Source organism: Acanthopagrus latus, chromosome 22 (genome assembly GCF_904848185.1).
Source record: "Acanthopagrus latus isolate v.2019 chromosome 22, fAcaLat1.1, whole genome shotgun sequence".
Lineage (NCBI taxonomy): Eukaryota > Metazoa > Chordata > Actinopteri > Spariformes > Sparidae > Acanthopagrus > Acanthopagrus latus.
This window is the reverse complement of record NC_051060.1, coordinates 13,089,036-13,109,873: the sequence shown is the minus strand read 5'-3', so window position 1 is coordinate 13,109,873 and position 20,838 is coordinate 13,089,036. Positions and strand designations below refer to the sequence as shown.

General features: G+C 40.8%; 2 protein-coding genes across 2 annotated transcripts; both read left to right on the top strand.

Annotated features, from left to right (window-relative positions):
- laptm4a (lysosomal protein transmembrane 4 alpha) lies at window positions 1-8,532 on the top strand. The gene is made up of 7 exons (XM_037086407.1): window positions 1-246; window positions 2,625-2,745; window positions 4,380-4,456; window positions 5,730-5,852; window positions 6,227-6,322; window positions 6,479-6,577; window positions 7,613-8,532. The coding sequence occupies exons 1-7, from the start codon at window positions 118-120 to the stop codon at window positions 7,685-7,687; spliced, it is 720 nt and encodes a 239-aa protein (XP_036942302.1). The 5' UTR covers window positions 1-117; the 3' UTR covers window positions 7,688-8,532.
- A 995-nt stretch (window positions 8,533-9,527) lies between these two features.
- matn3a (matrilin 3a) lies at window positions 9,528-16,443 on the top strand. Its single transcript, XM_037087275.1, has 8 exons — window positions 9,528-9,693; window positions 11,317-11,811; window positions 12,913-13,488; window positions 14,529-14,618; window positions 14,863-14,988; window positions 15,373-15,471; window positions 15,645-15,714; window positions 15,815-16,443. Exons 1-7 carry the CDS (start codon window positions 9,528-9,530, stop codon window positions 15,698-15,700), a joined length of 1,608 nt encoding a protein of 535 aa, XP_036943170.1. The 3' UTR covers window positions 15,701-15,714; window positions 15,815-16,443.
- Window positions 16,444-20,838: the final 4,395 nt, after the last annotated feature.

Genomic DNA, 20,838 nt, shown 5'->3' with positions numbered 1-20,838 from the left:
GCGTTTGTTTTTATCCGCGGTGTCACGCAGGTAGTCAGGGAAGTGGTGGGCGTTCCTCCGTGTCAGATCGCAGTCTATTGATGAGAAGATCTTTCTCCTCCACCACCAGCTCTCCCGATGTTTCTTCCTACGCTTGTAGAGGACATGCATCATTTTAAACCCAGTCGAGACAGACTGTACACCACCAGGTGTTGTGGATGTTGCCATGTTCGGACGGGGACCATCATCCTGGGAACATGGTACATGGTACGTAAAATGGTTGATTCGTGCTAGCAGGCTTGTGTTAGCTAACGTTGCTTTCCGATCTGTGTAGGTCGATTAAGTACAAAGTTATACAATGGATGTCAACTACGCATTTGTTAGCAATTCTTGTGAATTCAGTGATTCTGATTATGTTGAGCTATCCCCGCGTTAGCCAGGTGTTTTGTCTATTTTAAAATAACCGTTAGCTTTACATGCTGGTAGCGTTAGCGTTAGCCTGCTATCATGTCAGGTTTTACAAGCCAAATGTTATGGTCGGTACAAGTCGCCCAACCTTGAAAATGCGGTTAGATAAACATAAAACAAAAAACAACCACGGGCAACACGTAACTGCGAGCTACTTGGACCTGTGTGTCATTCGAAGCTTTAGTATGTGTGACATTTTAACTTAGCGTTAGGTAAAAGTTAGCCCACTAGCGCAAGCTATCTTGGGAGACATTCCTGTGACATGTTAACGTAGCGGTTGTTAAATTATAACAAGCTTCATCCACAGTTGTAACATTTGATGAAGAGAACCTGCGTGTAGCTAAATCTTATTCTTGTTGTATGTGGTCACTTTGATTGTCGTTATAGTTTAAATAAAATAACTGTTTTCCATAGGAACGATGAAGCAGCCAACTGTTTGCTAACGTTAGCTATCGTTGCCCACCCTGCATCTCGCTCAGGCAGTTAGTCTACTTTGATTTAACCCACAGCTGAAGTCAGCATCAGTTCCCGGTTTTGGTTTCATTAAAAAATGTTAGTTTTGCTGACGGGATGCGATATTTTTAACCCAAAACACGTGAGCCATGTCCCTTTTTTATTACTAAAGAGACACTGTTTTCACAGTGATACTCTGACCTCTTTACCGTGGCTTTTAAAGACTTTTCTTTTCTTTTTTCTTTCTTTTTTTTTTTTTTTTTTTTTTTTTTTTTTTACAATTTTCGTATGATAACGATGGAAATAAATAACAGGATAACCAGTAATTGCAGATTAAAAAAAAAACCTGCTCCTAACCTGTGATTAATGCACACCTGAGGGGTAAGTGAGGCTCAGATTTAGTGAATAGATTGATGATTTAAATTCCGTTTCTCTATTAAGAGTTATTGTGTTTAAACCGACTCTTTCCCTCCATTCTGAACTCCTGCAAAACACCTATTGCTAATTGCAATTTTATTTTCTCTCACTGCAGCTGTAAAAACTACCTGGCTCAACCCAGGTGTAACAGCTTGATGTCATGCACGCAACAGCTGCACTTCTTCTTCTCTGTGTTTATTGCAAGTTGCACATTTATCAGCTTTAATCCCACTGATAGGATTTATAGTGATTAATATATGTTTCCCAATATCATGCCAATGGTTATCGCACCTCACACCCCTTTTAAATGGGTTGATGTTAAGACAGCTGAAAAGAAAACAGTGCCAAGTGCAGACTAAACAAAGTTTCTGAAATTGAAACCTAGAGAGCTTATTTCACTGTTTTTAAATATGGTTCATGATGGTCAGGCAGATGAGGCTGCTTCCCCCTACGTCTAGTCTGAACTGTGTGCTGTAACCCATTTAACTACCAGTTAAACTCTTACTGTTATGTTCTTTTCACCAGAATTTCTCCAGACAATGTTATCTTATGGGTTTCCAACTCCCCCCACCTTGAAGTTGTCAGAACACATAAATAGTTTGAAACAAGTGGGCTGCCCACAACACAAGATATTTCTGCGCTTAAGCCCGTCCTACATCAACAGACGTGCTTTGCAGGAGTTTCAGTTTTGTGCTCTTGTAAGTTGGATGAATATGAGATAAGATGTTGTCCTTTGTGTCAAACCTGATAGCACTTTTTTCTTACAGTAAGCGCACATTTGGTCTGATTTGTTGTAGTTTCTCGATGAAAAAGAAGTATTACTCATCATCAACTTGAAATTAATAAGTTTTCCATCATTTCCAACCATTTTCATAGCATGGAATAAGTAAGTAATATTTTCTGGTCTTTCAGATAACCATCAGTTTCAGTTCACATCAATTTTCTTCTTCTTTTTTTTTATACAATTGCTTGTTTGTCTTTTGAATGTAATCTCTCAGAGGCCAACTGTTAGTGCTTGAATGGATCCTCCTCTCGACAGCATCGCCACATGATGATGAAGTAACCTTGACAGAAACGGATGAAGAATTGTCCACTGTGATCTTGCATGTCTGGTGGATGAACCAGCTGTTCAACAAAATTGATATGATCTGAAACTAAAGGCTACTTTCGAGGGAGAAAGTCAATCTAAAACACATTCAGAAAATATTGTTACTCGTGTAAAGGATACAAAAGTGTTGAGACATGGGAAAGTACTGCTCTGGGTCTATTTTAAAAACCTTCCTTCTTCGTCTCCTCCCTCTCCTCAGGTCGTCAACTTGTTGATGGGCATCCTGCTGACTGTGGCTGTGACCCACCCAGAGAACGTCCCCACTATTGACTTGCAGTATGAGGTCATCGACCATTACTTTGCCTCAGACAGGATGTCTGGTAAGCGGTCGAATCTGCATAAGAACTGCTGTAAGGGCTAACAAAGTCATTATGAAAACAAGCGTTTACACATCAAGCACCTTCTGTTAAGGTGGGCCTTTTGGATCCCCTGTGAAGCATCACTGGATATTCACTACATCAGATTTAGTGTAAAGCAGCTTTTTCCTGAGCCCATGTGTCGCTGAGGTTGAACATGTGAGTCATCTTCCACAGGGAGCACAACTCCCCACAGACTGCAAAACAAAACAACTCATGAGGACCACAGAGCACTGCTGTGTTGAGAGAAAATGTAGTCACTGGTGTAGTGTAACTGGTGTCGTTGCTTTGTTTATCCTCAAGGATTCATGTTGGTCCAGGCCGTTTGTGTCCATGTGTGCCAGAGCAGGGCTGCCAGGACCATCAGAGAGCCTTTTATTTCTCGCTGGCGGTCGTTTTGTTGGTTGGCTTGGTAAAGGCCTCCTCATTTTCCCCAAACAGTGACTCAGCGGGAGATGTGGGGAAACAACCATGGTGGGTTGACCTTCCCACAGCAGGCTCATGCCAGCACACAGCAGGGGCAGTGGAGGTTGTCCACAGCCCGCAGAGGCCATGTTGGCATATTAGTGCAGCTCATTAGGCTGCACCAATTTTATTTAGGCCATGTTTAAAACTTATTTTATCTATTGAAATGAACATGACATGTTCCTGTTTTGTGAACTTTGTTGTTTCAGTGCAGCACAAAATGCAAAACATTCTCTGGTTGCTGCTTCTTCAGATCTACAATTTTCTGCTCTTTAACTTTCATGATAGTAATGGGAATATCTTCGACTTTTGAGCTGTTGCATCTGCCAAAACTGCCATTTGAATTGTTACATTTGGCTTAAGAAAACTGTTATTGTAATAAAATGCACAAGTTGCCGGCATTTAGTACAGTAAACGTCACTTACAAGGAAAAATAATTAGGGGATTAAATGCAAGAAATGCAGAGGAGATCATCTGAAGACTGTCTTCAAGCTCACCTATACTTTGACACATCTGGCCCTGCTCAATCATAAACCTTTAATTAAGTATTGGTTAAAAAAAACTGACATAAATACAAGGAAAGTAATCCATTTAGATCTGACAAAGATCCAAAAAGATAAGTTTTACACACATTAAAAATACAAACATACAGGACCCTTTCAGACTTTCGCTGATGTACACAAGCAATGGCCACTGAATATCAAAAAAAAAAAAAAAAACATCTCTGGACCGCATTGCTGCAGTAGCTCTCTCACAAGCATCTGCTCCCAAGTGCAACAGGCCAGACAGTTTGAGGAAGCGAGAGTCTGAGTGATGGAGGGAAAAGAGGATATGAAATGCAGGCCTTTTAATTACCTCAGACCAGGGTTTCACTATATCGTTACCAATGCTACTCAGCTGAGAGGGAGAGGCTTAATGCTCCCCAGAGCTGGCGTTTTAAAATGGAGTGAGCCAGGAGGAGAGAAGCCCTGGAGACAGTTCACTTATACTGTATGCAAATCACTGCTGCTTCAAAGAGAACAGGCAAATATACACTCACTGATATATACATCAGGATTAATCTGGACTAGAATGTTAATAAATCTTTCCCTGCATTTGTTAACTTTATTTATTCTCACTTTTTCTTAATACAGAGAACGCCTGTGTTGGATTCGCCATCTCTCTGCTGATGCTCACTATCAGTGCCATGATGGTGTATGGAGCCATTACTGTAAGTGTTCAAAGGATGTATCACCTTTTTTTTTTTTTCTTTTTTTTTTTCTTTCCTAATTCTCTTCTGACAGCATACAATTTATTTGACACGCTGAGCCGGCTTCTTATGCAAATATGTAATCCTGTAAATGCTTTCAAGTTGTGTCGTTATTTCTCCACAGTCGAGAGGTAAGGAACGCGTTACAGGAAATGCCAAAGCAGCCGCTGCTGTTCTCTTTCTCCTCCCTCCGGTACATTTTAGCTGGATGTTTAAAAGAATCCTGATGCAGTGGGAGTGTAGCTCTCGATGCTGCTTTTGATGTTCTCACCGCCTGTCATTTTTACCTCACAGGCCTGCCTGATGGCATCAGGACTGACAGGTTTGATAGCCTTCTGACGTGGCCCTGCATTGAGCTGCTAGTTGGGATGATTGCACAGTTACAGTGTGACACAGTTGGTACAAACGTTAACGCTTTGGCTGTGCAAACACACTCTCACAAAACTGTAGTAGATACCCTTCGACCTGTACAGTGTGGCAACCCAGATAGCCCTGTAGTTCCCCAGAGGACAACCCTACATGTTTGAACTAAGATCATCATACAGCAAAGATATGTAGTGCTTAGCAACAGAATATAGGACTAGAGATCGAAGTGGATATTATTGTTAAGGTCAGAGCATACTGTGCTTCAAAGATTCTCGCAAAGTGACTCAGTCAAAGGACCATTTTGCTGATTTTCAACCCTCTCTGTCAGACATGTTTGTGTTTGCAATTACAGTGTCAGCACTCCCTGTCTCTGTAGGAAGGCTCTAGTCATTTACCCCAAACCACATCTGATGATGCCGTTGCAGCCTGGGTAGTCTGACTCGAATGATGTTCACTGCTGACATCATCTGACTTTTTCAGTCAGATGGTTTCAGACTAATTAAATTACTTGTTCATCTTAATTTTCTGTGAATTTCGTCTTCCCACATACATGGATGACTTTTGCACAGGCCGCTGCACCTTGGTTTATCACTGCCCAAGATCGTGATGGATAAGAAGAAATACAAACAAGCCAGTAGATTCTAGTTAGACATTTAAACCAAGAAAACCAAGGTTAGAATTTTAAAAACAAAAAAAAAACAGTGTTTTGTTTGCTGCTCAGGCTGTGAATGCATCGTCATCTGTTGACTTAGTAGAGATCAACAGAAACGTGTGTGTGGGGAAGAGGTTGAAAAGAGGCAACATGGTCTCAAATGGAAGATCTCTCCTTGGTGATTGTTCCTAACATGATTTGACCTGTGTTCCTCAGCATCGTGACGGCTGGCTCATCCCATTCTTCTGCTACCAGCTGTTTGACTTTGCTCTGAGCTGCCTGGTGGCCATCAGCTCTCTCACCTACCTACCAAGGATCAAGGACTACCTGGACCAGCTGGTCAGTGCCAACAGACCCACAGTCTGATGAACAGAGGGTCCTGACAACACACTCACTTGCTATTCTGAATTTAAAGTCACGCTTATATTTGCAAATATTAACAATCTGTTGCCCCTCAAGAGGACACTGTTGACATTTTGAATATGATTCCAGGATCATAGAAACTGAAGAGAAAAATTGGAAAAAATCAATTTGGTTGCATGAAATTATTTTTAGATTACTTTTAAATACTGAAAGACTCCTACTTAAAACACTCTGGTGTTATGACAGCCCAACGTCCGTATGGAGGTCACTATGTGTTTTGATGGTATCGTGAGTTGAACAAGTCCTCAAAAAGGTTTTTTATTTTTGTTTTCTGCTCTTCACGTCCTCAGCCCGACTTCCCATACAAGGACAACCTCCTCTCTATGGACTCCAGCTGCCTGCTGCTCTTTGTGCTCGTCTTCTTTGCCTTCCTCATCATCCTCAAGGTGAAATTATTTGGTTATTCACAGTAAAATCTGGTTGCTTTAAAAAACAAAATGAATCTAATATGGTATGATAGGGACATTTATATCAGTTTTCTGTCTGTGGATTTAGTTAATGAGGTGACTCCATTCCAAATACAACTCACCTTTGCTTTCCAGGCCTATTTGATCAACTGTGTGTGGAACTGCTACAAGTACATCAACAACAGGAACATGCCAGAGATTGCCGTCTACCCTGCCTTTGAGACCCCTCCTCAGGTATGCATGCTGCCAGAGATACACTCTGTGTTTTCATTCAGCAAAAAACGCACTGGGCAGTAATATGTAATGCTGAAGTCAAGCCAGAAGGTGGCATCTCATCCACACGGGGACAGTCAAAAAAAAGAAGTGAGAAAGTATCTGTTCATAGGATTTTACCATGTCAGGAAGAAAACATTTATTCTCTCTACTTTTAGAAGTAGTTAGAATACACAGGTTAAGACTCATTATCTCCAGCTTTAACAGACTTTCACTAAAAAATTTAAAGAGTTTCGATGTTTGTCAAATGTGAAAAAAGTTGTTTTGATGTGTGAGGGGCACAAACTTTACCAGTGTTTACACTAAACAAGTGCTCCCATGATAAAACAGAATATTATTTCCATTATCATTCATACGCAAATTATTTTTGTCAATAAATTGATGAATTATGTGGTGTGGAAAAGTCACAGTTCCCCAAAGACCAAGTTGACATGTTTGGATTACTTTTGTCCAAGATCTTCCATTTACAGTCATGATTGACCCAGAAAACAGTTAGTGTGTCCCTTCCTTACAACACTTTCTTTTCAAATTGTTTTCCTAAAGCCAAAATGTCCAAAATTTACTGTGAAATTGTGATGGGAAAACTAACAGACTGAAAACTCAGTAGAGCACATACCGTCACAATTTTTTTCATCAAGAGTCATGCATTATTCCCTGTGAAATTAATTAATATTTTGAAAAACAGCTCACAGTGTTAAAGTGAAGGAAAAAAAATATGCCTGGATACGTTCCTTTATCCATAAAAGTTAAAGTGGTCTAATCTGGGCCAAGACACATCCTCTATGCCCTGTTTCGTGGCAGTTCATTCTGTAGTCTGTGTTTAATCTTGCTAGAAAATAAACAACTGGACACGGGTGTAAACAAAAACCTCCTTGGCAGCAGTAACAGTGGTTAGTTGCAGCACTCTCTTATGATTCAGAAGCATAACTGTTTTATATGAAATGTCCGTTTTTCTACTGTACGGTGACACTTTGTTTTTTTCCCTTTCTTCTTTAGTACATCCTGCCTACTTACGAGATGGCGATGAAGATGCCAGAGAAGGAGCCACCTCCCCCTTACATGCCCGCTTAAGCACCAGCCCTGTTGCCAAAACACATGCACATGCACATGCACACACACCACCATATGCATTCCTACCTTCCCTCACTAACCCCTTTCTGAACACCACTATGCCCTTATCCTCCCTCCCACTCTCCCTCTCTGACCTACTGTGTATATGTAAGGCCACTGAAAATGTTTTGTTCAACCCTTCCGTCTGTGTTTCTGTAGAGCATCCTGGAGGTGTGAGAGGAGAACGGTGGGAAAGACTGAAATCTGAATGAATGAATGTGATGTTTGACTTGTAACAGAAGCTACCAGCCCCCCTCTCTGGCCTTTTTTATGTCTTAGTAAAAGGGATACATGTGAAAAATTAAATTGCTTGAAAATGCTATCATCAATCCAGCACCATCCTATCTATAGATTGATATATGAAGTGTAAAAAAAAAAAGCTATTATGACAATCCACTTATTATTATAGCTCTTATTGTTGAATTGTGTTACTTTTCCCCTCCTGATTATTAAGATCTAGACTATTCCAGCTCAGTCTTGATGGAGTCTGTAGCACCTTTTGTCTGTTATTTATTTAGCCTTGCTGTGGTTCAGTTCACCACCACCCCTGACATTTTCATCACTTGCCGCTGCTGTTATTTGTTGGCAAAGCTACTGAAAAGTTTTCCAGACAGCAGAAGGCACTGATGATGGATCATTTTCTCTGCTTCGTTCTCACCTGACATCTGGAGCAATCAGCTAGTCTTGTGAACATTTAGTAGTTGCATGCTTATCGACAACCCCGCCCCCCCTTGTTACTTTAATGGTAATATGATTTTATCCTAGTGGAAAAACATTTGACTTCAATAAAAGTTTCAGAACATTTATTTCATCTTGACCTTTTTGTTCATATTCTGCGTTTTACAGTAATAAGTTCTGTGGCAGACACAAGTTTCTGTTTTTGTGATACCACTTTTGTCATTTTCAAAGCGTGAAAAAAAAATAGAAGTAAAAAGCTAACGTCACCACCATTAAGCGTCTTACTTAAACAATTGCTGTACACGTTTTCTATAAATTGTTAAGTTCTACAAGTTGTAAAGTTAGTTTGAATAATTTATAACTGAAGTTAACCTGTAAAGACGCACTAGTGAGTACACAGGTCTCCGTGTTGGGTGTTAGGACACTTAATGTCGGTGACAACTTCTATAGTCTTGTTTAGCCACTTGTTAGCAGACTTGTAAGCATTTTTTAACAAAATTGTGGGACATTTATTGATGTATTTTATGCCATAGAACTAAACGTGTAAATACCTCAAGCCTGTGGTGACCACAGATGTTATTTCAGGCATTTAACCAAGTACCCATTCAAAAAAACCCATTGACTTCGAGACGAGGGAACCGGAAGTGCAACATGCAAACTGACTTACAGACTATTATTTATTATTATTGTTATTTAGACTTTTACTCAAGTCGTGTATAGGTGACTTTCACTTTTGTCAAATTAATTTTTTGAGACAGGATCTTTACTTTGAATCAAGTAGCCGTGACTTTTGGGTTGCCTACACTTTACAACACTGAGCATTTATCCACCGCACAGTGCTCCTTTCCGGTCCGAATGCCTGGCACTGAAAAAAAGGCTGGGGGCTTGTGTCTGTAAACACCCTGTACACACTCTGAGACATATGTGTGTCGTTTTCTATACCGTCCTCCATACCGTCGTTAACCGTGTCCTGGGGGTCGTGTCCTATGTTTGGATTGGGCAGCCGGTTTGACGTGTTGGCCGGAGAGGCCCCTCATATGTGGAGGCGGTCAGAGCCGGACCCTCAGACACAGAGAGCAGGCCCCGGAACAGACCACCAGAGGACCCTGTGCAGGCAGAAACCATGAAGTGTGTGCTCTGGAGCCTGCTGTGCTGCGCCTCACTGCTGATGGCCGATGTGCTGGCCACATACCACCTCAGTGCCGGGGACGCTCAGCTCATAGCCGCACAGAGCTACGCACAGAGCAGAAATAATGGCCGACCACCACTCAGGACCCTGAACCCAGCAAGTAAGTGTCACTGAAACTCTGTCCAGAATACTTCTTATTTTTTGCTGACTATAAGTAAGTCATACCAGTGGTGGAACAAGTAGATTTCCTTTTGGCTGAGTAAAAGTAGCAATACAACCTTGTAAAATGTAAAAATAAATAAATAAATAAATAAAAATCTAACAGTGATGGAAAGTGCTTAGTAACATTCATTCAACTAAGAATAGATCTCTCAGTGAGCAATGTATTCTACTTTTGACTCCACTTATTTAATTAGACAGCTAGTTACTCAAATTATTACCATTTTCCATCTAAGAACAACACATATTATATTCTTATTAACTAGTTTAGAGAGTGCCTTACTAACTTATAGAGTACTTACTTGCTTTTACTTAAAAGTAAAGATATTGTGATAAATTATGTTTTTGTTAAAAGTAAGAGTCTCCCATATAAATAGTACTTAAGTTAAAGTCCTTAAGTATCTTTAATTAAATGGGCATAAGAATCAAAATTAATTTTCTGGCTGTAAATATCAGGGATGGAAGTAATCAATTACATCTACTTAAATCACTTACTTTTCATTTTTGGGAGGAACTTACCCTCATTAGTATGCATTACATCATGTAAACTATTCAGTTACTTTTGAAATAATAATTGAATACTAAGTACAATTTGAACTAATATCCAAACCATGTGAATAAAATACTGTTGTTGTTTTTTTTTTTTTTACCAAGTTACCATAATCAGTGTAGTGAAGTAAAGATCGCAGTCTTCCTCTCTCAAATGTAGTGAAATAGAAACATAAATGCAAAACACAAGAGTGCTAAAGTAAAGTCACAGTAGATGTTTTGATTGTGGAGTATTTTGATATTGTTGCGTTTGTACTTGTACTTCAGCGCAAGATCTAAATACTTCCTCCAAACTGAGAAACAGTGTTTGATACACGCACAACTGAGCACATTCAGACAAATAGATTTCATAAGTATTGTATTATTATTTAGACTCAGATATTTGGATATTTTTTGCAGTATGTGCATTATTTTAGTTGTCAGTCAAGGTGCAGCTCACTTTAACTTCAAGCTCATCAGAGGTTATGTGTGTAAAGTGAAGTTACTGGTAACTATAATCAATATAGTGGAGTAAAAAGTACACTGTTTCTGAAATGTAGTGAAAAAGAAGCATAAATGCATAAAACAGAAGTGCCAAAGTAAAGCTGACAGCATAAATGTGCCATCACTGCTTTCTAGCTACCAGTTATGATTTGTTTACACAAAAATAATATCATTTGATAATGTCAGCAATTTATTCTTGCACATCACGCGCACTTTAGAGAGTCAAAAATAGATACATGATTAATACCAAATCGTTTTATCTCTAAATGATGCAGCTGAGCCGCAAATGTAACATCAGGATTTTAGACTTTCCTCAAACACAACAAGCATGAATCTCACTGGGTGTTTGACAAGCACTATGCAGAATAGTCCCAGCTTGTTGCAAACAACAGAGGTGGCTGAACTTACACTCGTGCTTCAACTAATAATTTGTCTGTTGTCACCACAATGTCAAACTTACACAGCTTTCCTGTTTACCTACTTTCAACCCACTAATGTTCTCTATCACTTCTCCTTTCTGGTGGCCCTGTAGTTCACAGAAGTGATTACACGTATAGAGGAGGGTATCACTACCACTACCAGCCACCAAGGATCCCTCCACCGGTAGTGTATCGACCTGTTCCTCTGTCTCCTCCGGTGACTTACCACAGACCCTCAGTCCCCATGCCGCCCTATCACCACAGATTCAAAGGGCAAGTGGCACCGCACATGCACCACATGTACAAAGGCCTGTCGCCACCAGTAGCTCACCATCCTCAACAAAGATTCAAAGGCCCATTCCCTTACAAACTGAAAGGCCCATGCCCAGCAAAGTCATACCCAACAGTGCCACCAACCCCTGTGGTACACCTCCCTACCCTTCCAGCTCTACCAGAGCCAACGCTGCCAGCAACTACCGCGGCACCAATGACAACCGTCACGCCACTGGTGGTGACCACTGTGGCGCCAGTGGAGACCACCGCTCCTGTGACGCTACCGGTCAGTACCCAAAGCGGCTTCATCACCACCATCAGTCCTGTGGAGACAGGTAGAATATTACCAGTAAGGTTTGCTTTCCAGCCCAGCCAATGCTCCTCAGTGCTTTCCAGGTCAGATCTGTTGAAGTCAGATAAATATGCAAGCATAGATGTCATTTTATTTAAAGGAGTGAATGTGAGAGGCATTAGAAAACCCATGCAACTCTTGTATCTGTCCATTAAGTAGACAGCAACAGCAAGCTGACAGCTAACGTAGCGTAGCATAAAGACTTGGAACGGGGGGAGGAACATTTAGTCTGGCTCTGTCTGGAGGTAAAGTCCAGGTGATGGGGATACAAACTACTAGTTTCCCCTGATTTCAGTCTGTGTGCCAAGCTAAGCTAAACTAGCATCTGCTGGCTTAGGCTAGATACTTACTATGCAGACAGAAAAGTGGTATGTCTCTGATCATCTAACTCCCAAGAGCTCCCAAACCATCCGCCTGTTCCTTTAAATCCGATGTAATTTTATTCAAAATTCATGTCTTTTCATTTTTAATGGTGATATATTTTAGTGGCAGGAGAAGCAGCCTGTTCTGGCATCGTGTTTCATGTTGCCTTCATCCTATTTGAATTTACGAAGAAATGGGAGATGTGGACAATGATTCAAGATGTCTGGAGAGATAAACCTAGATGTGCAGTTAAAGTTTGAAATATGAGGAGGAGCACACTGAGACCTGCAGAAATGTGTTTTAGTATACGTGTATGTGATTGGACAGGCAGGGCTCCCACTGTCTCCGTGTTTAGGTGTGATGTCACGTTATATGTGTGCACTTCAAGCATCCTTTTCATTCAGGGTAATGAGATAAAAGGATATGTCCTGTGATACGTCTCTGATTTACAGTTGGAACACTGAAATGATACAGTATGAATATTGGCATACTATATCATTCCACCACTGCAGTGATGCACAACAGCTTCCCTTTGTTACTATGGTAACGTCTATTGTGCATCCCAAATTGCCCTGTGTTTTGTCCCTGATCGTTAACTGTGTCACTCGCACCAACAAACTTGACTGTTTCTCCGAGTAATGAACTGTTTTTTTGTTTTGTTTTGTTTTGTTTTTTTAATGTTGAATGCACTTAACCCTGCCATGGTTTGGTTGATCACCAGAGACAGACTCTCAGTGCAGGAGCCGTCCCCTCGACCTCGTCTTCATCATTGACAGCTCTCGCAGCGTGCGTCCCGGCGAGTTTGAGAAGGTGAAAATATTCCTGGCTGACATGGTCGACACGTTGGACGTGGGCACGGACGCCACCAGAGTGGCCGTGGTCAACTACGCCAGCACGGTCAAGATCGAGTTCCTGCTCAAAGACCACTTCAACAAACCTGACATGAAGAAAGCCATCACCCGCATCGAGCCCTTGGCGGCCGGCACCATGACCGGCCTCGCCATCAAGACCGCCGTGAATGAAGCCTTCACGGAGCAGTCGGGGGCCCGGCCTCGCTCCAGGAACATCTCCAAGGTGGCCATCATTGTCACAGACGGGAGACCTCAGGACCAGGTGGAGGAAGTGTCTGCTGCAGCTCGGGCCTCGGGCATCGAGATCTACGCCGTCGGAGTGGATCGTGCTGACATGCGCTCCCTGCAGCTGATGGCCAGCATCCCTCTGGACGACCACGTCTTCTATGTGGAGACGTACGGCGTGATCGAGAAGCTCACCTCCAAGTTCAGGGAGACCCTGTGTGGTAGGACAAAGCGACCTGCGAGAGGTTTTTTCCCAATATTAATCCCTGGTTCTAGTTCCTCAGTAAGGGGCACCTACAGTCTACGTGGGGTTTTGTTGCAGATTGTGGATCATGTACTGAGTTATTAGCGCGTTATAAACTCTGACACCATGAGGAAAAATAACAGATGCTCTCAACCCCCACATGGACTGCAGATGTCGGCACTAGAACGCGCTTGCAGCTGCCAAGTAACAACAGTGTAAAGTCTTGGGGCGATGCAGCCCGAAACTTTCAGCTTCCTTTTGTAAAGCCAAAATGCCTGTTGTGATCATTAGTCATTTGTTTTGCAAACAAAGCATTGTTATGTTGATTGCTTTGAATGTATGCCTATGGTTTTATGTGATTGAAATACACAGCAGAACTTCACTTTTGCAAATTAATGTGGAAACAGGGCCAGTGTGAACGATTTACGCTCAGTCTCATTTCCAATTTTTCAAGTGTCTCCTTGCCCCTCAGAGCAACGCTACTCTACAAGGGGTGGTGTTCAAACCTCCCCCTGTTAAATGGGACAACCCTTCAGGACCATCATGGATCATTAGTTGTCTACACCAGCGTGTACATAAAGTAGAACCGATTGTTTTATGCTAGTTATAAAGACTTTAATTCAGTGTTCTCATGAAGAGTGCCTCTGAGAACCCTTTTTGGAGGGCCATGTAGCCATGAGAGGGGTTTGGCAAGTTGTGTATTGCGATTGGGCAACTGGGACATTGATATATATTCCCTCTAATTCCTACACATTGAACCTTTAAATATGGACGTGAATGCCCAAAAAGCACTCTTTGCTGCTGGTGAAATTTGTGAACATTTAAATGCCATGAAGCCAGTTGTTGATCAAAGATTTGGACAAATGAGGTTCTGCTGTGAACTTGTACTTTTCCCATGTGGCTGTCTGTTTGTCTTGTCCTCCCATTACTCATGAAATCCTTTATCCATGTAACTGATGTGCTGTTGCTGTTGTACCTCAGGGTTCTGATTTCAACCTGTGTTGTCACACAACACAGTGAACCTAAGCAGCTGGCGAATGACCTCGGCCGAGATGTGGTGGAGGCGTAAGATTGGACCGCGTTTTCCACCACGAGTGACGTGGTCAAGTAGAAACACCTGAGAAAAAGCTTGCAAATGTCATTTTATTGAATCACAAATAGAAGTGAAATTGCTGTATATGAAATAATGTATTGTTCCTCTTGTTGTCTGCATACATCCTCCATTTGACGCATTTTTGCAACCTGCAGAGCGCTTCCTTACCTAACACAATCTGCTCTATGCTGAGAACATGAACCTTGTATCCACGCAGCCACCTTGACAGCACCGTCCCTTAATCCCTGTCTGCTCCAGGTCTGGACCCCTGTGCACTTGGACATGAGTGTGAACACATCTGCGTCAACAGCAATGCCTCCTATTACTGCAAGTGCCGCAATGGTTTTACCTTGAATGCGGACAAGAAAACATGCTCCCCAAAAGGTAAGAACAACACGCATGGATTCCTGCAGCAAATGGGACTTTTTTTGTTGTGACATTGATGCTAAAAGTATTTGTGTAAAAGCTTAAAAAGGAAATGTTGAGTTTGTGTTTGGCTTGGTAACTTCACAGCCAACTGGTGGAGAATTGACTGCAGCATTTGTTGGACATTTATCTGGTAATATTATGGAATCAGGTCAAATATTGTGGCAAAATAGTAATGTATGTTATTGTGAAAAGTGTTTATCTTTAGATGCGTTTTTATTTGTTTGAGATTCAGCAGCCTAGTTTTAAGAGGTGGAGTGGCTGGGGTTTTTTTTTTGTGTGCTTCTTCGCTCTGTACACGATCTGTTACGCTGATGTGAAATTTGCTCTCTCCCGGCGAAGAGGTGAGGGTGGAGGTGGTGGAGGATCCGTGTAAATGCGAAGCCAGACTGGTTTTCCAGAAGCAGACGCAGGCCACCATCCAGCAGCTTACAGCCAAGAATATCCTTTTCCTGTTGTTTCAGATGGAGGATTTTATTATAAACATTCCCCGCAGCACCTTTCACTGAGGCGGAGGCTGCTTATTGCAACCTGCTGGCGTGTAATTTAAAAGCGTGTCCTCTGTATGTTTGATTTGTCATTCTGCTTCCTTGAGCTTCCTTGACTGGGATCACTAGCCGATGTGTCCGGGAGAATAGAGCGTCTGGAGAACATGGTGGGCCGGGCCTGAAGCTGGACACAGTGGTAGGCGCTGACAGCTTTTTTTTTTTTTTTTCCCACAGGGTGATTTGTCGTCTCCCACCCACCGCTCAGTTTGACCTTTTGTTTATTTACTTTTTCGCAGAGACAGCTCACTGGTTCGGACATGTGCTTCCTGTCATCTACCCTCCCATAGCTGCTGCGTGGATTTCAGCCACACATGGAGTGAAGCTGTTATTCACCAACTCATTTTCAGCAAGTTTCAGTCTGTTTTTGGACGGTAGAGTCACGATATCTACGTTTGAGCTGGGATTTTTATGAATATTAGATGCAGTGTTTTGAAACTGTTGTGAAAGCTACTCACACTATTATCTTACACCAACAGAGTGTGACACGTGATAAGCAAAGAGTATTAAGTATTATTTTTCAGTGTTTCTTCTGTACTGTAATATGTGTGTCATTTATCCTGTTTGTACAAAGTTGCATATTGTATATAGAGGTTTTTATTGGATTTACTAAATAACAGATTTGAATAAAAAAAATTACGTTATGCTCTGAAGCATTCAACCATTAAAATATTAGATATTTTTGCTTTTTTTGTTATATATAGGTAAACCATCATAAAGTGTTGTTGTTTGTTACAGGTTGTATGATGTTTCATGCATGATAAATGTTCGTCTTCTGTGTCTGTGAATGTTATGAGATGACATACAAGATTCATAAATGTAGCAAAGCAAACTGGAAAATGAAATAATAATAAAAGATGAAAAGGAACTTGTTGTTCGTACTGTGTCTTTTTCTTAACTTTTCTGCAGTTCTCCATGCGTGTAAAAATCGAACTGTCTTGCACAGTCAGGTGACGCTTGGCTGATCTGATATCAGTAACATGTAAATCTATTGATCACCTAATACTGATAATAATAAAAAATAATAGAAGTTATGATAAAATGTTATTTATACCTCACAGGGGCATATTTACTCTCTGTGAGTGGAAGATTAAAAAGTAGAAACAAGTTGAAATAATGATAAAGACTATATACACTATTTACTGTTTCACTAATTCACATACAGACATGACCAGGGTGGACAATTGCACAAGATTACAGCAACCATAGTTGTGTAATACACACATGGTGTGTCATAATATACTAAAAGCAAAATGTATGAAAATGTCAATATAATTGCACAAAGCCACTGAAGTGCAGAGGATACAAAAAGGAGTAGAACTAATATGAAGGGTGTCTTTTATGTACATTGTCTTTACATAAGGAAACATATACACTATATAACATGATGAAAATATGATAATATATGTGAAATGATATGTAGTATACACAGTATAGATCTAATGTATAAAGTAATATATACATATATAGTGTTAAAATACATATTAAATATGTGTAAATATGAATAAACAGGATACAGTATATACTTGACATAAGTAGTGATGACAGATGACAGATAAATACACAGAGTGAGTATTTGCTTTAAAAGCATAACCTATAACACACCATATGATTTAGTTTCATGAAATGAGGGGAAAAGATTATGACTTCAAAGCTACAGCAAGGAAGTTTGTTATTCTGCTGATTTTGGAGGCCCCTTGAAACAAAAGTGGAGGTGTTCCCCTCACCAAAACCACAGCATTTAATGTTGAAAACAAAATGATCGGTGTAATAGGTCATCTTCTCGCTGATGGTCTCATTTGCCTATGTAAGTCAGAGGCACCAGTGTTAAATTGAGTCTGTTTCATAACTTGTTAAGCACCTTGTAGCATCTTTAATCACTTTATCCTGTGGATACATTAATACTAACAAGCATGCACTGTAAACATTTTTTTTTCTTGTGACACACCGGTATGATGAGTTCTGATCTTTCAGTTTCAATTCCCTTTTAATAAAATATTGTTATCACAACTCCCACATTTATACATTAGCTGTGCCCCTCAGTGAAGATATAGTTTCAGTGGGTATTCCAAAGATTTGACATATCGCACTATAATGTGTAAGTGGATACAAAGACAGCATTATATCCAGCTCCCTTATATAACTGTAAGTGTATTTCTATGTCAATATCGAAAGGTAAACACGATGGGTGAGCTCTGACATTTGTGTTAACAATGTGTGATAATTTACTGTGGCAGTCTAACTGCTGTGATATCTGAGGTCAGGGGACAATCACTTCCTCATCCCTCACACATATTCAGACACCAAACACGCAAAATAAAGCTGGATTTCTCTTCATTTGACTGACTGAATACATTTTCCAGAGCGATTATTTTAACACCTCTTCCGCACCGCAATCTGTTTATCGCACCACTATCGCCATCGTGCTTTTTTTCACATCTTCAGCATCGCCAAGAAAACATAACAGGGGTCGTCGTGTGACCTCCGGAGTGAGTTGGCCTGTTTGCCTGAAACAGCCGCGACAACAGAGCGCCTCTGTCTGCCGCTTCTGTGTGAGGAAGAGAGTCAACACGCCAACGTTTACCTCCAGTCTGGTTTGGATCCTCTCCCTCCCTCCCCTAACCAGACAGCTGTTTTATGTTTGTTTGCTATTGCCCAGGCCTTCATGGTTAACACACACACACACACACACACAGGGCGGTCAGAGAGGTGAGCCCACCGGTGTTTCGGGGGAAGAAGATGAATGGATCTCACACACCTCTGAGAAGTGAGAAAGACATATAAAGTCCAGTGCGTCCATCTCTGCTCAGAAGGTTTCGGAGCTGAAACGCTCGACAGTATCTCAAAACAGTTTTACGGTCCTCTGGCGCTTTGATAATTGTGGGTTTTTTTGTAAGCGTCATAAAGGACACGTTTCAGATGTTTTTACGTGGTGAACATTTCAGCAATCCTCCCAAATGTCGAAAGCCTAATGTCTTTAAGCCGATGAATAAATTGAGGATGTTTAAAGTACGGGAACGTACGAGAATGTCTCGTTTCACACATTTGTTGTCCAGTCTATTTGTAGGTTGACGCTTTTTTACGCTGACAGCAAATGTGAAGTGAAGGCTAGTAGCTCGTTAGCTTAGCACAGGATAAAGACTGGAAAAGGGGAAACAGCTAGCCTGACTCTGGCTTACAATAAAACTTATAAAAGATGCCTGGTAATATCTTTAAATCTCACTAACTACTAAGTTATATCTTGCTTGTGTTGAAAGCCTACACGTTTCCCTTTTCATCTTACTCTCAGCAAGAAAGTAAATGAGCTTATTTTCTCATTCGTCATCATACAACACATGGTTGCATCACTACGTAAGAGTTTTGCAATCTCATTCATGCCACACAAACATAGAACATGAATGCATAGACATGTAGTGGTTTTTAAATTATTTGCGTTGGGGAGAGAGAAATCTGCAGCAACTAGATGTTGATGATGATGTGGCGGCCATCCTCAGATCGAAAGGTTGACGTCTGGTAAACACCGTGCACCCTGCAATCTGCAAAATAACTAACTGCTCATGTTATCATATAAATGCAGTGGAGTAAAAACTACAATGATTTTTCTCCGAATTGTAGTGGAGTGGAAGTATAAAGCAGCATAAAACTGAAATACACAAGCAAAGCCCCTTTAAAATAGTACTTGAGTGAACAGATTTAGATCGATTCCTTCACAGCTTGCAACAATTTTTGGTTTACTGAAAAAAATTACCACTGAGACATTGTGATTTGTGATTTTTGGCTTTATAAAACATAACATTGACTTGTAGCTCTGAGACATTAAGACGGCAGTGAAAGGTGAACTGGGTGCTGTTGCTGTGCGTCCATCAGCAAAGAGGACCCCTGTCCCGGATGAACGTGAGTGATGGATGTCTGTTCTGGTTCTGCCAGACCAAAGTGGACTTTGATACTTTGTGTTAATTCTCTCAGCAAACGGCAACATTTAGGGGCTCAAGAGGCAGTGCCAACTCCCCAGGATGGTGTACATAACACTATTTGCATCAGGTGCACAGATTCCTTTTGAGACTTTCCATAGCTACGAGGAGTTTTACGTGGTCTCATATAAACAAACCTGATCTCTAAACACAGGAATCTGCTCATTTTGTATTAATGGGATTCATGAAAATCCAGTGAGTCTTCTGGAATGAAGGACTCTTGAGATGCGGCCTTAGTTTGTGACTTCCTGAATATTTTGGGGTGCAGAAAACCCCTTAAATCACGTGATGTAATAGCCTCCAGTCATCCACAGCTTGTATGTTTTTGCCATTTTCTCTGCAGTGTCAACAACCGGTGGACTACATCTTCTTCCACTGGGTCAAACTGGTTTCTGTTTGATCTGTTTCAACTCGTCCACACAGTCTGGAGATAAATGGGCCGTTAAAGGGAAGTGCATGCCTGGTGAGTGACCTACACTTCCTTAAGGTGTCATTTTTCACCAGGACAGTTGACTTCTTCACCCGGGTGATCGTCTGAGAATTTCTCACCAGTTTGCTTATGGGTTGCCTCCTTGTTGTGTATATACTGCAGCGAGTGTCCACATTGTCCAGAGACCGGTGCGACAAATATGGAGTCACATTCCTGTCTTTAAAATGGAAAACACCCCCACTGCAGCATTATTCAGATAACACCGGTAGAAATAGTAAGCCACTGACTGAAATTTCATCTTCATTAGATTTGATTTTGAGATATGAGTCAGCTCTGCCCCCTGCTGTTAGAAGGCATATTCATTTTAGACATCAGAAATCATACATACACATGGTTTGGTATGGATTTCAATCACCACATGGTATTGTGGGCTTTCTAATCGGGAAATAACATTGTGTGACAATTATCCACCTTTTGTATTTTTGGAATATTCAGACTAACATATTCATCATGATATGACTTTTAAATGTACTGCAGTGCTTTATGATTTTTCAGAGGACATTTTCTTCTAAGTATGCTCACCATGCACAATAAATATAAGTAATATTTACATGGTATATTCTATGTTTGAGTATGCAGTAAAGTAAAAAAAAAAAAAAAAAAAACACCCATTCAAAATAAAATAAGACAATAGGTATAAACATGAAGAAACGTATACTTATACTTAGTATAATATACACAATATTAATAATATGGAGGAATTGTGCATCACAAGTGGATGTTTATCATATAGGATAAAATTAAGGAAAAAATAAGCGATACATTATATGAGATTTAACTGAAAAATGTTTCTATTCATATT